The following is a 14465-nucleotide window of genomic DNA, read 5'->3' as shown; positions in this document are numbered from 1 at the left end:
TAGAAAATGTATGCTTTTTCTCAGAGATAAGGCTATAATAAGGCATACAAATGAAAAAGACATTTATTTTTTTGAGATAAGAATAAAGTGAGGCATAAAAATGGAAAAATGATAAGACTATATAATAAGGCAAGTAACAAACCAGTAAATTCGTCAGTGAGCGTTAATCCTGAACCAGGAACAGACTAAGTAATAAACTCACCTGAGGACTGAACGTTAACGGTCCGTTCGCAGCTTCCGGTCGACTGATGACGGAAGAGGAAGGGGTGGTGCTTCCGAGAGGGAAGTGCTCTCCTGATTGGTTTAGTGACTAAAAATGCAGCGCTCTGATTGGCTGATGATCTGAGCTGGTAAAACTCCTATTTGTGTTTCGATTTACGTTTACATTTTTTGATATGAATATTTTTAAACCTTCAGATTAAGGTTTTGTCAGGATTGTAACTCCATAGATAAACTAAACTCTACTTCCGGTCTCGCCCCGCAGATTGAGATCCATGTTTACCGTGAGTTTGACCAGCAGGTGGACTCTGGCGCCCCCCTGTGGATCAATGCGGGCCCTGTTCTGTCTGCTGCTGTGGAAGGTCAGTCCAGGACCAGGTTCAGGTCCAGTCTTCCATCTGATGTCCCCTGCTGTTCAGTGTGGGTTCTTCAGGCAAGTCAGCAGCAGAGAGCTGTACGAGGGCCGGACCCACGCTGAGGGACCAGCCGTTACCATGGAAACTAGGACCAGCCCAAACCAAGTCCTTTAAACCCAAACCTGACTCAGATGAACACAAATCTGTGTGTGTCAGTGTGTGTACGTGAGTCCTTTGCAGACAGTGAATTGATGGTGTTGCCTTCAGGGACCTCAGTGACTCCTTGTTTGAACCTGTTGTGTGATCAGTGTGTGTCCATGACGTGTATAAAGTGTGTTTGGATGAAGCTCATGTTGACCAATCAAATCTTACTTGGTGTTACGGTTTGATTAGTGACTGTGTTATCTAGTGACTCAGTGCCTAGCTTCATCTGCACTGGGTTTGTAGGGTCACCAGCTGCAACAATGACCAATTGAAATAATGCACCACTAATCATAATCATCAATAATATTGATTTATTAAAGAAATATAAAAACAAATCCATCACTGCTCTAAGAAACCGTCAGATCCAAAAAGTCCTCATCATCAGGTTCTTCATCAGGTACAGAAAACTCATTCACCTGCAACAGACACAGTCACTGACAAAAGTACTCGTCTTCAGTACACAAGTCAAAGTATAGATACTTGAACAAAAAATGACTCTGGTAAAAGTATTGAAGTTTCTCCCTTACTTGAGCAAAAGTAAAAAAAAAAAAGTATATGCTACTAAATGTCCGTCGTTAAGACTGCTCTACTGTAAAGTGTCTTGAGATACCATTGGTTATGATTTGGCGCTATACAAATAAAAGATTGATTGATCGATTGAAATGTACTTCAGTAAAAAGTAGAACAATTATCCAGGAATGTCCAGAAACATAGGCAGTGGGTGGAATCTCTTAGTACTGTGTCCTCCTAATGATAGTTTTAATCAACCAGAAATTACAAATGAAAACTAACAAGAACTTTGACAAAATCCATTTATTTGTCAATATTTCATATCAACAACTGTCCATCATTTATCTGGGGACATGTCTCATGTTGTAGGTGTTTATCACAGATGTTGATGATGACAGAGGCTCCCACTTAAAACACTGTGGCCCAAGGCAGTGCTACCTTTACCTCAGCTCTCCTTGTCTGCAACAGAAAGGACGTCATTAAAAAGATCATCATGTAAAAAACATTCAAACATCAAGTCATTTTTCATTGAATCAATGTCTATAGAAATACACTATTACATACAATAATAATCATAAGAACAGTTCAAATGAACATTAGATTATGTATTTATGATGATATAACCTACAAGTGTAATTCAGCTACTAGCAGTGATCATTACACTGCTAGTAGCTGATTAAGAGTTTTAATTCATTTAAGTTAATGTCTAGCACAGACATACACACGAAGGAGTGGGTAATATGGGGGAAAAAAAAAAAAACGTACTTAAAATCATCACCCTAAATGGAAAACATGAATAAAAGATCATTTAGGACAAGGTCATTTTCAAATATTTTTATTAAAATTGTATGTAGCGTACTTCTGCTCTGTTTAAGCGCTTCTGTGTATGGGCCACAGACATATGACACAGACACGGAACTGCAAGAGTTAAAATGTGAACTATAGATGGTTCTACGATCTCATGTTTTAATCCTTAACAATCTAATATCGTCAGACCGCACACCCTTATACAAATGTGAGTGAGAAAAACACACAAAATGTTAGTTTTTTAGACGAGTAAACTAACACTAACGCACATACACAGCAATATAAACAATGAACAAAATTAGGTAGTTACATACCATCTCAGACGGCGTCTGTTCTCTAGAAACTTCCTTTCTGAAAGCATGTCGATGAGTCGGTGCGTGTTGTGTGAGGTGTCTTGACACGGCTCGTCAAGACCCGCCTTACGTTGCTTCTGATTGGTTCATTATTGTGTGATGCCTCCCGTGGTTGTTTAGATATAGGCACAAGGAGACATGGATTGGTCTGGGATTGGTTATCTCAGTCAGTCAATCAGAGTTACTCGAGCTACGGAAATATGTGTGAGAAATGTCAAGTGTGGTGAGAATGCATCAAATTGCATGACTGTCACACTCAAAGGGTGAGGCTTGGCAGCTCTGCGTGAATATCTGTTAAAGTCAAGTTTTTCTATTAGCTCTGTCTGCTAGCATAGCATCTCTTCTTCACTGCGCAGAATAGCTGCATCCCAACCAAACACTAGGTTACCAGCGCCCTCTGCTGGTCCAAAATAATATCTGGAAAACAATCATTCTCTCTAAACATTTCCCCAATAATATAATTATCTTAACATTCACAACATTACTGAATTTGACTCAATTAAATAAACATGATCTTTAAGAATGATTCAACAAAGAAAAGAGTCACTGGTAATAATTCACAGACCAAATTTGAAAAAAGCTGATTTTTAAGGGGTTTTTAATCCTTCTCTATGGATTTGAACATGCTTTTTTTTTTTTTTAAACATTCATGATCAATATCATCATGAATTAAATGTCCTGCATCCAGGATACTGGGTTACAAAAATCACAAATGTAAAGGTATATGTAAGATATATTATGAATATTATGTTTTTGTAGTTGAGTTGATGGTTTATTTGAGGGATTTGATGGATAAAATGAGAACAAAACATAACATTTCCAGCTGTTTGTCTGAGTGCTGGTTTGACCATGAATGCTGGTCTGGTGAGAAGTGTATGTGCTCCTCCTACCTGTACCTCCCCTTCCTGTCACCTATGCCACTATATACACACCCCAGTGCCTTCAGTGTCCCTAGTGAAAAACTCCAGGTTTGTGGAATGGAGACATGGATGTTTTTGGTGTGAAAATGAGTCATGCTGATGAAAAGCCTTTCACAAGCAGCTTGGTGGTTGTTGGTTTGAGTCTCTATCTTTGATGGCCTTAAAAGTAACAAGCTTATTTGTAAAATGTAAGCAGTAGAAAGTACTGATATTTGTTTAAAATAGTAAGAAGTAAAAGTAAAAAGTCAAAAAAATAAAAAATAAATACTGTAGTAAAGTACAGATACCAGAAAAAAACTACTCAAGTACAGTAACAAAGTATTTATACTTTGTTACCTGTCACCTCTGATTACAGACACAGTTACCTGTAGAACTTCTTCAGTTTGATCATCAGCATTCAGATCGTTGTGCTTCAGCTCCACCATCACTTTACCATTCCCTACACACACATACACACACACACACACACACACAAGTTACCCTGATCTGTGTGCGCGTGTGTGTGTGTGTGTGTGTGTGTGTGTGTGTGTGTGTGTGGGGGGGTACCTAGCAGTATGAGCAGAACGTTGGAGAAAGCCTGAACCAAAGCGTTCTCTCTCACCAACCTCTGCAGTCTGCAACGTCTCTGCAGGAAGTCCTCAGGACCTACACACACGCACACAAAATTGCTTGTTTTGTAAAAATATGGCACCAGTGGACGCTAGGGCTGAGCGGTATGACCAAAAATGTACATCACGGTATTTTACAAAATTCTAACGGTTTCACGGTATATGAAGGTATTTTTTCTCTTCATGAATAATTAGGTGTTCACAGCATTTTCTACTGGTTGAGAGAATAATTACTGCAGTAGATTGACTTAGGATGGTCTATTTCACTGTCATGATGAGTAAATATTGTAGAATAACTCCACACTAGTAGTAATAAAAGTTTGCAACAGCAACCCAATGGCTTTTTGCCACAATAGTTTAGCTTCAGCATTAACTTGATTTCTAGCTTTAAAGGGGACATATTATGAAAAATCTACTTTTGCAGTTTTTTTTTTAATCACATATGAGGTAACTTGAGTGTCCACAGCACACAAAATATTTAATAAAACCAGCCAGTCGTTTGTTTGTGGTCTGTGTCAGTCTGATGGCACAGAGAAAATTGATACGTTTCAAATTTTCTACATTTGTGACGTCACAAGTAAAAGGGTTGCCAGATCAGATTAGAACCTGCCCATTTCAATAAAAAAACACCCAAACACGAACCACGAATCTGGCAACACAATGCGACCGCAGCGGCTCGGACTACTACCTTGAATGGATTATTCCTGTAATCTCTATATGAAATGATGACAATAAAGCAACGTGTTTGAAAATGTGTACAAAATAGCCTGTGAGCCAGATAGCAAAATAATAGGTGACATGTAGGAGGTAGCAGCGCACCTTTGGATGAGAGATCATCCATGCTCAGCAGAGCTCAGAGGGAGAGGAGGAAAGGAGTTTATGAGACAGAAAATGGCGCTACGTATGAGAGTTGACGTTCCCAGCAGCACAAAACAGCACACACTCGACCAGAGCATGTGTGGAACTCATGGATAATGTGGCAATGGTGAGATAAAACAATAAAAAAAAAAAACAGGGTAAGCAATGACACTCTGCATGTCCGGGAGGAAGAGGAAGTTACGTGTGTGCAGACTGATGGGAGAGAAAGTTGGAGGAATGCCAAAATACAGTAAGAAATCCATTCAACTCTGACCTAGACAGATAAATAATAATAATTTTGCCATCAAAAGCCTGGTCTCAGTGTTTTTTTATGTTTTATATAAGGAAACAATGTTCAGATGTTACAGTTGTCACTAAAGCAAAAAAAAAAATAGCTTATTAAGTCACTGACAGGGATTTTTTTTTTAGAAACTGAAGATTTGTGTAAAACTTGCTTATTCAACGGCTGATTACAAAAGAACGAAAAAAAAGTTCTTTTTTGATGAAAGTAAAGGCTTCAATCTTTCAGAATCAATTTCATATAGTCATAGTAGAAAATATTTTGTGGGTCTTTAAAATCAGTCAAAATGCTCAAAAACGGCTGGTACTGAGGGGGTAGAAAATCTGAAAATGGCTGGAACTGAATGAGTTAAAAATTCACATCATAACGACAATATATACCGGTATTCGGAATGAACCGGTATACCGCCTAGCCCAAGCGGACGTGTTTTATTCCCCCGAGTCCGAATATGTGATTTGTTTTAGGCTAGAGGCTGAATTGCGCCCGCAGGAAACCGTGGAAGTTTGCCCCTCTTGCAGAAGAACACCAAACTCCCACGAACTCAGGAGGACCAGACCTTTCTGCTGACACCTGGTTTGGCCCAATCTGAGCATTTTTTGGTTATATAATAACCAGTGAATAGCAATGGCCGCCATCTTAAAAAATGGCCGCCATATTGAAATTTTGAGTGGCCAATGCCTTTTTCCAAAATAGTGACCCTTAGAGAATATCTGTCCCGATACAATATCGGTTCAATGTCAGCCAGTAAAAGAATATCGGATTTTATCGAACTACATCTATAATCACTGATATAAGCTCTCTGATAAAATGTTCAGCTCCAGCACGTCTATCTATAGGTGACTGTGGTTCACACTCCAACACAGTAACCTACTGTTACTCACTATTGTTCTGTGTTTGAGTAAAATCACATGATCAAACCTTTTCTAACATTCCACACTACAAAATAAGTTCTAAAAGTATGTATGATTCGTGCTGATATCATATCGGATCAATATTGGTATCGGCTGATACGCAAAGCTGTAATATTTTTATTCCAACTAGTACAGTGCCCGTCGAAAGTATGCATTCATGTGGGAGCATAAGGGCTATAATTGAGTATTTTTGTATCTTTCTGTTGTGTTTTTGTGCATTTTTTGTATAATAATAATTTTTTGTTGCCATTACAGTGTGATTCTGGAATCTTTTTGTGTATTTTTGTATCTTTTTAGTGTCGTTTTGTGCATTTCTGTTGTTATTTTGAGTATTTTTGTATAAATATTTAGTTTTGTGTATTTTGAGTCATTTTCATATGTTTGTTGTATGTATTTTGGAGTCATTTTGTGTGTTTTTGGAGCCTTTTTGTATATTTTTATGCATTTCTGTTGTCATTTTGTGTACTTTTTGTATAAATATTGTTTAGTTTTTAGTTTTATTTTACTCATTTAGTATATTTTTATTATAAATAGTGTGTGTTTGTGTGTCAGCCATCTCCTCCATGCGTTATCTATCACACATGCGCGCTTCTTGCACATAAACCATCGCAGGTTGTTAAGAGAGACACGGTAACTACAGTAGCCAGTTAAGTCAACTATTCATCAGCATGTATGTCTATGCTGTACAACCCCTCGACTATTCTCCAAAAATATATTTTTAATAAAAGATGAAACTGTTTATTCTATGATGAGATAGTTCATCCCCCTTTTTTGTGTTTGTTTTCTTTCTTATAAGATCTTATATGTGCTCTACACCAGTGGTTCTCAGACTTTTATAGCTCTAATCCCCTTTTGTCTGACTACAACATTTAGCTTAAAACACTATTTGAACACATCTATAGATCATATGATGGAATGGATAAGTGATAACACACATTTTAAAGAATCTCATTTTGTAAATAAGTAAAATAAACAGTATTCAGTGTTTCCTGATCAGATTTATTTCTATATTTTTTTTTATTATTTATGATCATCTCACTCCTGATGTGAGATTAACACTGACTCTTGTATTTTTAATTCATGTTCTAATCAACATCATTTTTATCATTATTTTGTGTTTTTTGGTATTTTTTAATTATTCTCTGTGTGTGTTTTTGGTGTGTGAGTTGTGGTAATATTTAGTATGATTATCATTTTTAACTAAAAATAAACATTATAAAATCCCATTTGTTAATTTTCCTCTCTCTAAAGTATCCACTGTAGTGCCATCACATACCCCTAGGGGTACATGTACCCCCATTTGAGAAACGTTGCTGCACAGTATATGTTATTGTGAACAAAAATAAAAAGTTAATTTAAAAAAAAAAAAAAGCTCATCACCTGTTGTGTATCAGTTCAACTGGTCATGGATATACAGTACAGTAAGTGGTGACTGTTTAATTAATTTAATTAATTAATTAATTGTACTACATAACACCAGTCAGTCACAGGATATGATGACGACCAGGTGAAGTGTCTCACCTGAGCAGACGGCCTCGTCCTCCATCACTGACACGCCCTTCGTGCTCCTGCCATGCTGAGGGAAGCAGAGACGCAGCACGCAGCCAATCCTCAGCCTCCTCCTCCACTGTGGCTCCGCCCCCTCATCCTCACCTACTACCTCCTCATCCTCAGGAGGAAGGTCCTTCACCTGAAAGGACAGGAAGTGATCTTACACACACAGACCAAAATAAAAGGCAAGAATTGTGAGTTCCTCACCATGATGATGTCAGAGGTCCAGCCATTAAATCCCAGGCAGTGATTGGCCAACTCCAGACAGCGGGCGTGGTTTAAAGGTCTGCTGCATCCAGACAGGAAGTGAGGTAGCTTCTTGGTGCTGAGCCTCACCTAAACACAATCAGAGCTTTCCTAAGAACAACTCAAACATGTTGAAGTAAAACACTTCCACTTCCTGTTACAAAGGAGCACAACCAACCTAAAATCGTTTTCCAAAATAAAAGAATCATCATCGATTTCTTTTGTTTTTACTTTGAAAGACATTTTTTTCACTTCGTGCCTCTATTTCCCTTTAATCTGGTTCATACTGGTTTAATCTGGTTCATACTGGTTTAATCTGGTTCATACTGGTTTAATCTGGTTCATACTGGATTAATCTGGTTCATACTGGATTAATCTGGTTCATGCTGGTTTAATCTGGTTCATGCTGGTTTAATCTGGTTCATGCTGGTTTAATCTGGTTCATGCTGGTTTAATCTGGTTCATGCTGGTTTAATCTGGTTCATACTGGTTTAATCTGGTTCATACTGGTTTAATCTGGTTCATACTGGCACCTCTTGGCAAATTAATTTGGTAATATTAATAATATAATTCTCATCACTCCTTGTTAAAGTACTTCTCCCTTACACTGGTTAATAACATTTGTACTGGTTCATTACTGTCAGTTATTGTTACATTAATGACGTGCATGTTGACATATACGGTGTTATTGGGTCATGATGAGGCTGATAAACAGCAGCCAGCTGTGATTGGTGGAGGCTGACCTTCAGGGTGGAGCTGTGCAGCAGAGTGCGTCCGTCCGTCTCCCTCTGAGCGCGCTCCGCCTGAGCTGCTGAGTAGAACTTAACGATGGCGTAGAAACCGAGCGGCTGCAGCGGAGCGTTAGGGCTCACCTTCAGCAGGTAGAGAGGGCCGAAGGAGGAGAAGAGTGCGCTCAACTCTAGCTGACCACAACACGTAAACAACAACAACAACACGTAAACAACAAAAAGTCAACAACAACAACACGTAAAAAACAAGGAGGACGACAGGATGAACTACTTACGTGGATCTGTGCGTGGCCGTGATTGGGCTGAATGTCCCAAACAAACAGAGTCTTATTGTTCTCCACAGGAAGTACGAACTCCAGGATGTCCACCTGCATCACAGCTACACACACACACACACACACACACACACACACACACACACACACACACACACACACACACACACACACACACACACACACACACACACACACACACACACACACACACACACACACACACTACTGTTGTGTAGCAGTAAATTAGCAGTGGACTGACTAACTGTAGTCCGGCTAGTTTGATGCTAACTAGCTAGTGATGCTAATCAGCTGATGACCAGCACTAACCTGACGAACAGTGAAGGTCACGTGGCTTCAAAGGCTAACCTGTTAACCAGCCGTTGTTAGCTAGTTAAACTCAGTGATGCTAGCTTAACCAGTAACTACTTTTACCGCGCTTCCTTGAAGGGGCGGAAACAAAGGTGACGGCCAATAAGGGGCGGGAACAAAAGTGACGGCCAATAAGGAGCGGGAACAAAAGTGACGGCCAATAAGGAGCGGGACAGGGAGTGACGTTTTATTTGAGGAATTTAGGTTTTTTTTTTTTTTTTTTTCTAATCTGTGGAAAAATTATGTAATCAAAGCTACAGAAAAGAAAGGAAAGGTGGTTTCTGTATTACTTCCGGTCTATTTATGTGTGTTTTCAGTTTGTATTTTAAAAGCATTTATTATTATTATTATTATTATTATTATTATTATTATTATTATTATTAATAATAATAATAATAATAATAATAATAATAATAATAATAATAATAATAATAATTAAAATCATATTACATGTTATCTAAATTTCAGTTGCATAAATGTTTTACATGTGCACATGAAGACATCATTTCTGTTTAGGATTTGTTTTTTCTTTTCCTTCCTAAATAAATTCATAAACCTATTTTAATTTTAATTATTTTTTGAACATTTTCTTAAATAATTAGGAATAGTTTGTAATGGAAACACTGGGAATAACTGGGGATTCCGCAGAGAAAAGGGGGGATTTAAAGGAGTAGATAAACATAAGTGTTAAAAGGAATAAATTAATATTTAAGTTATCGAATTACAGTAATTAAAGTCATTAATCTGATTATTTACGAAAGAACAATAATGTTTTAAGGCTTGCGTACCGTGACGTCATAGCCGACCGTTTCTTTTTTTTCTTTCTTCAACAACTGAAAAGTGAAAAGGCTCTGACGTCACCGGCAAACAGAAAGTAACGTTGCCTTCAGAATAAAAGCTCAGTGTGTGAAACCAGAGAGGAAACACCTCAGCGTTTCAGATTAAAAGCTTCGTGATGGAAGACGTTTACATAAAAATCAACAAAAAAACACCAAACATTCACAAACAAACAAACAATCAACAAACCAGACGAGATCCGCGGACGAGGCTATTATTGTGAAAGGACAAGCCCAGCTGTGTGAAAAGCGAAAATGACGAAACGCTGTGATCTCATCAAACTTTCCCTACACACACACACACACACACACACACACACACACAGTTAAACAACTATACGATGATGCAACACACGGTTATGATGCAAAAGACACACAACCTGCACAAAAAGCAAGTGAACAATACAACAACACAGTAACACAACTAGTGCAACACACTCACAAACAAAACGGAATAGACTGTTGTGTGTAATAATAATAATAATAATAATAATAAACAATAATAATAATAATAATAATAATAATAATAAACAATAATAATAATAATAATAATAATAAAAACAACCTTTTTTGGAGTCTGTAACATGCGTATCTGTGTAGTTGTGTGTTGCAGGTGTGTATCTGTGTAGTTGTGTGTTGCAGGTGTGTAGTTGTGTGTAACACAGGGAGCAGAGTGAGTGTGTAAAAGGAGAGTAGAAAGTATGAGGGACTTTCTGTTTTTCTGTTCTCTCTGCAATAAAAGCTGTAGCAGCAGCACCATGTCCACATTACATTCTCTAACATGTTCTCTAACATGTTCTCTAACGAGTTCTCGAACATGGTATCCATCACTCTCCTCTTCGCCGCCACGCTGACCCCAGCCCTCTGCTGTCATTGGCTGAACCATGACTATCACCACCTCAACAGTGAGTCCATCACCCAGCTGGAGAGAATGGTGAGAATTTATGTCTTTATGTTGTTTTATGTAGTTTTGTTGTTATTTTGTGTCTTTTTGTTGTTTTATGTAGTTTTGTTATTTTGTGTCTTTTTGTTGTTTTATGTAGTTTTGTTATTTTGTGTCTTTTTGTTGTTTTATGTAGTTTTGTTGTTATTTTGTGTCTTTTTGTTGTTTTATGTAGTTTTGTTATTTTGTGTCTTTTTGTTGTTTTATGTAGTTTTGTTATTTTGTGTCTTTTTGTTGTTTCATGTAGTTTTGTTATTTTGTGTCTTTTTGTTGTTTCATGTAGTTTTGTTATTTTGTGTCTTTTTGTTGTTTTATGTAGTTTTGTTATTTTGTGTCTTTTTGTTGTTTCATGTAGTTTTGTTATTTTGTGTCTTTTTGTTGTTTCATGTAGTTTTGTTATTTTGTGTCTTTTTGTTGTTTCATGTAGTTTTGTTATTTTGTGTCTTTTTGTTGTTTTATGTAGTTTTGTTATTTTGTGTCTTTTTGTTGTTTCATGTAGTTTTGTTATTTTGTGTCTTTTTGTTGTTTCATGTAGTTTTGTTATTTTGTGTCTTTTTGTTGTTTTATGTAGTTTTGTTGTTATTTTGTGTCTTTTTGTTGTTGTTTTATCAGAATCAAAATCAGAATCAGAAATGTTTTATTGGCCAAGTACAGTTTTTAGGACAGCACAAGGAATTTGACTTGGTCGTCGGTGCGCGAAACAAAAAACATAGAAATGTAGTTTTGTTGTTATTTTGTGTCTTTTTGTCATGTTTTTAAGTGTTGTTGTATTGACATTTTATTTTTGTGTATCACAGTGTGTCTTCATTATCTCTCTCTCTTTGTGTGTGTTTCAGGGCGGTGGTGCGATATCCATGTCTAAAAGTCTACTTCCTTTTCCTTACATCCTGTACGAGAGGATGGAGAGAGCTGAGGTAAGTGTGTACACCAGTGTGTGTGTGTGTGTGTGTGTGTGTGTGTGTGGTAGAGCTCACCAGTTACTGGTTCTCTACACAGGAACAGACTCAGCTGGTTTTCATCAGAGACAACATGGAGCTGATCCTGGGCCTTTATCGCCATGACAACCTTTCCTCAGCATCCTGGGACCCTGTGAGCACAGAGCACTTCCTGGTTAGCATCGGGAGGCAGAGAGACGAGATCAGCAGCTGTGTGAGTATTAGCGTGTGCATTACACGTGTGTGTGTGTGTGTGTGTGGTACTAATGTGTGTGTGTGTTTGTGTGTGTGTTTGGTCTGTAGGTGTCAGTGGACCTCAGAGCTGACTGTAGGCTGAGACGGTACTACAACAAACTGAGGAGGAGGACGCTGAGTCTCACTGTGAGTACACACTGTAGTATACACTGTAGTACACACTGCAATACACACTGTAGTACACACTTTAGAACACACTGTAGTACACACTGTAGTATACACTGTAGTACACACTGCAATACACACTGTAGTACACACTTTAGAACACACTTTAGAACACACTGTAGTACACACTTTAGAACACACTGTAGTACACACTGTAGTACACACTGTAGTACACACTTTAGAACACACTTTAGAACACACTTTAGAACACACTGTAGTACATACTGTAGTAATATTTAGTCTGGTTCCAAACTGTGTCACTACAAATGTTAGTGTTCATTTATCTCCTACTTTTAAACAATAGAACATAACCAAACCTCTACTATCATATATGATCTTTGATGGAGTCAAATTCACTACAGGTACGGTTAAAAACATAGCAGTGACATTATTGGTGGTTTTAGTAACAACAGTATATGTAGCAAAAGTCACAAATATTCCTTCATTGAGAAGATTCTTAAAGGAGAAGTAGCATTTATTGTAGTGTTAAAAACTTATACAAACATTGATACTGTGTAATATTCTCTGCACTAGACCTTTACACTGATAAATGATCCATATCTTGGTCAATTGTTGTAAATCTGAAATAAATAATTTAAAAGCAATCAGATTTTGTTTTTGGGAAATTAACCAGTCTATGTAAAGTTATAGAAAATAATAAAGCCTTATTAAAAAAAATAAATAGTCTTACTCACAACAATATTTGGAAAAAGTTGCTGCAAAATCAGGCGTTTTAGGACGTAACAATCGCAGAAGTTGGTCATGAAATCCTAACTGTTCTGAGAAATAGGCACCGTTTTTATATATAATAAAATATATAATAAATAGCCATCTTTCGTTCATTTCATTTCATTTTAAAGGAGAAATACTGTATCGGGGTATATATAGTTATCGGGATATAAATCTACATACTGTATATTGTGATATAACATTTTCTCCATATCGCTCAGCACTAGTACTGTGTAGTAATGTTGTGTACTGTGTGTTGTTGTGTATGAAGGGAGGCAGCGTTGCATCCTGGGAGTTCATCAGGACGGAGACCAAACATCATCTGGATCAGATGCAGATGCTGGTGAACGACATGCTAACAGCGGCGAGCGGGCGACGCCCTACGGACGCTCCACAGCTACAGATAGACAGCGTCTCCACCAGCGCCCCCTGTTGACCCTGACTACACCTAACCTCATTATTAGTATTTATTTATTTATTTATTTATTTATTTATTTATTTATTTATTTATTTAAAAGTATTTATGGATATGTTGTTATTTATTGGGACCATTTGGATCAAAGGGAAACACTGGACGTGTCATAGCTAGTTTTTATATGACTGTATACTATTATTGTCTGTTTACTCCCTGTCTGGATGAACTTGAAACCAATAAAAAAAAATACTACAGAACAAAGAAGAGTTTGTGTAATTTTTTGGTCTTTTGTGTTATTTATTTTGTTTTACAGTATTTTTGTTGCTGGAAGGGTATGGAGGACTAACTCTGCCATAATTAAAAATTAAGTAAATAAATGAATAAATAGAAAAATACAGATAAATGCGATTAATAAATAAACCTAAATATATTCTATTCATTCATTCACTGCCTCCTCATCTGCATAACATTTCATTGTGTGTAATTAAATAAATAGCATTTATTATATTATATTTAGGTATTAAGTGATGTATTTATTGTTTATATATAGGTATTTATCCATTTATTTGTTTTTAATCATGACAGAGTTGGTCGCCCATAGAGATAAAAAGGACTGAACTATGCACTGAAGAAGCCTTTGATGTTTGATGGTGTTTCTTTGATGGTTTTTATATTTCTTGTACACCGATCTTAAAATATAAGTGATACTGGAGCTTGGTTGGGTGGGTGGGACGGATCGTAGTGGGTGCCTGAAAATTTCCCTTATTTTCAAATCCAAAACTTGACAGATATGGGAATGCAGACCCCATAGTGAGACATCTCACTCATATTACTCATAGAACCGGGGTTATATACAGTACATAACCTAATGTTCTCTTAGTAGTTAACTAGTGAACATTTAGGCTTTTACTAGTTAACTTGTAAAAACTGTGTATCCTAACTAGTTA

The 14465-nt window shown here is 37.1% G+C and overlaps 2 protein-coding genes across 4 annotated transcripts; one reads left to right on the top strand and one right to left on the bottom strand.

Annotated features, from left to right (window-relative positions):
• Positions 1-1075: 1075 nt before the first annotated feature.
• Positions 1076-9341, bottom strand: rdm1 (RAD52 motif containing 1). Of its 3 annotated transcripts, XR_003674602.1 has the most exons (9): positions 9199-9341; positions 8869-8972; positions 8588-8767; positions 7806-7934; positions 7569-7737; positions 3916-4014; positions 3735-3808; positions 2411-2639; positions 1691-1748 (listed from the first exon to the last, which is right to left on the bottom strand). XR_003674602.1 is itself a non-coding variant. In XM_028454637.1 (8 exons), the coding sequence occupies exons 2-8, from the start codon at positions 8965-8967 to the stop codon at positions 1127-1129; spliced, it is 819 nt and encodes a 272-aa protein (XP_028310438.1). In that variant the 5' UTR covers positions 8968-8972; positions 9199-9341; the 3' UTR covers positions 1076-1126. The 3 variants fall into 3 exon arrangements, 2 of the variants coding, with proteins under 2 accessions (XP_028310438.1, XP_028310439.1); XM_028454637.1 differs by lacking the exons at positions 1691-1748; positions 2411-2639 and adding an exon at positions 1076-1195; XM_028454638.1 differs by lacking the exon at positions 1691-1748 and having other exon boundaries at positions 2040-2639.
• A 1552-nt stretch (positions 9342-10893) lies between these two features.
• On the top strand, positions 10894-13557 carry ifnphi1 (interferon phi 1). The gene is made up of 5 exons (XM_028456031.1): positions 10894-11010; positions 11856-11939; positions 12022-12168; positions 12258-12335; positions 13375-13557. Exons 1-5 carry the CDS (start codon positions 10894-10896, stop codon positions 13537-13539), a joined length of 591 nt encoding a protein of 196 aa, XP_028311832.1. The 3' UTR covers positions 13540-13557.
• The last annotated feature ends 908 nt before the right edge of the window (positions 13558-14465 follow it).

This window comes from Gouania willdenowi, chromosome 8 (assembly GCF_900634775.1).
Source record: "Gouania willdenowi chromosome 8, fGouWil2.1, whole genome shotgun sequence".
Lineage (NCBI taxonomy): Eukaryota > Metazoa > Chordata > Actinopteri > Blenniiformes > Gobiesocidae > Gouania > Gouania willdenowi.
This window is presented reverse-complemented; position numbering and strand designations above follow the sequence as displayed.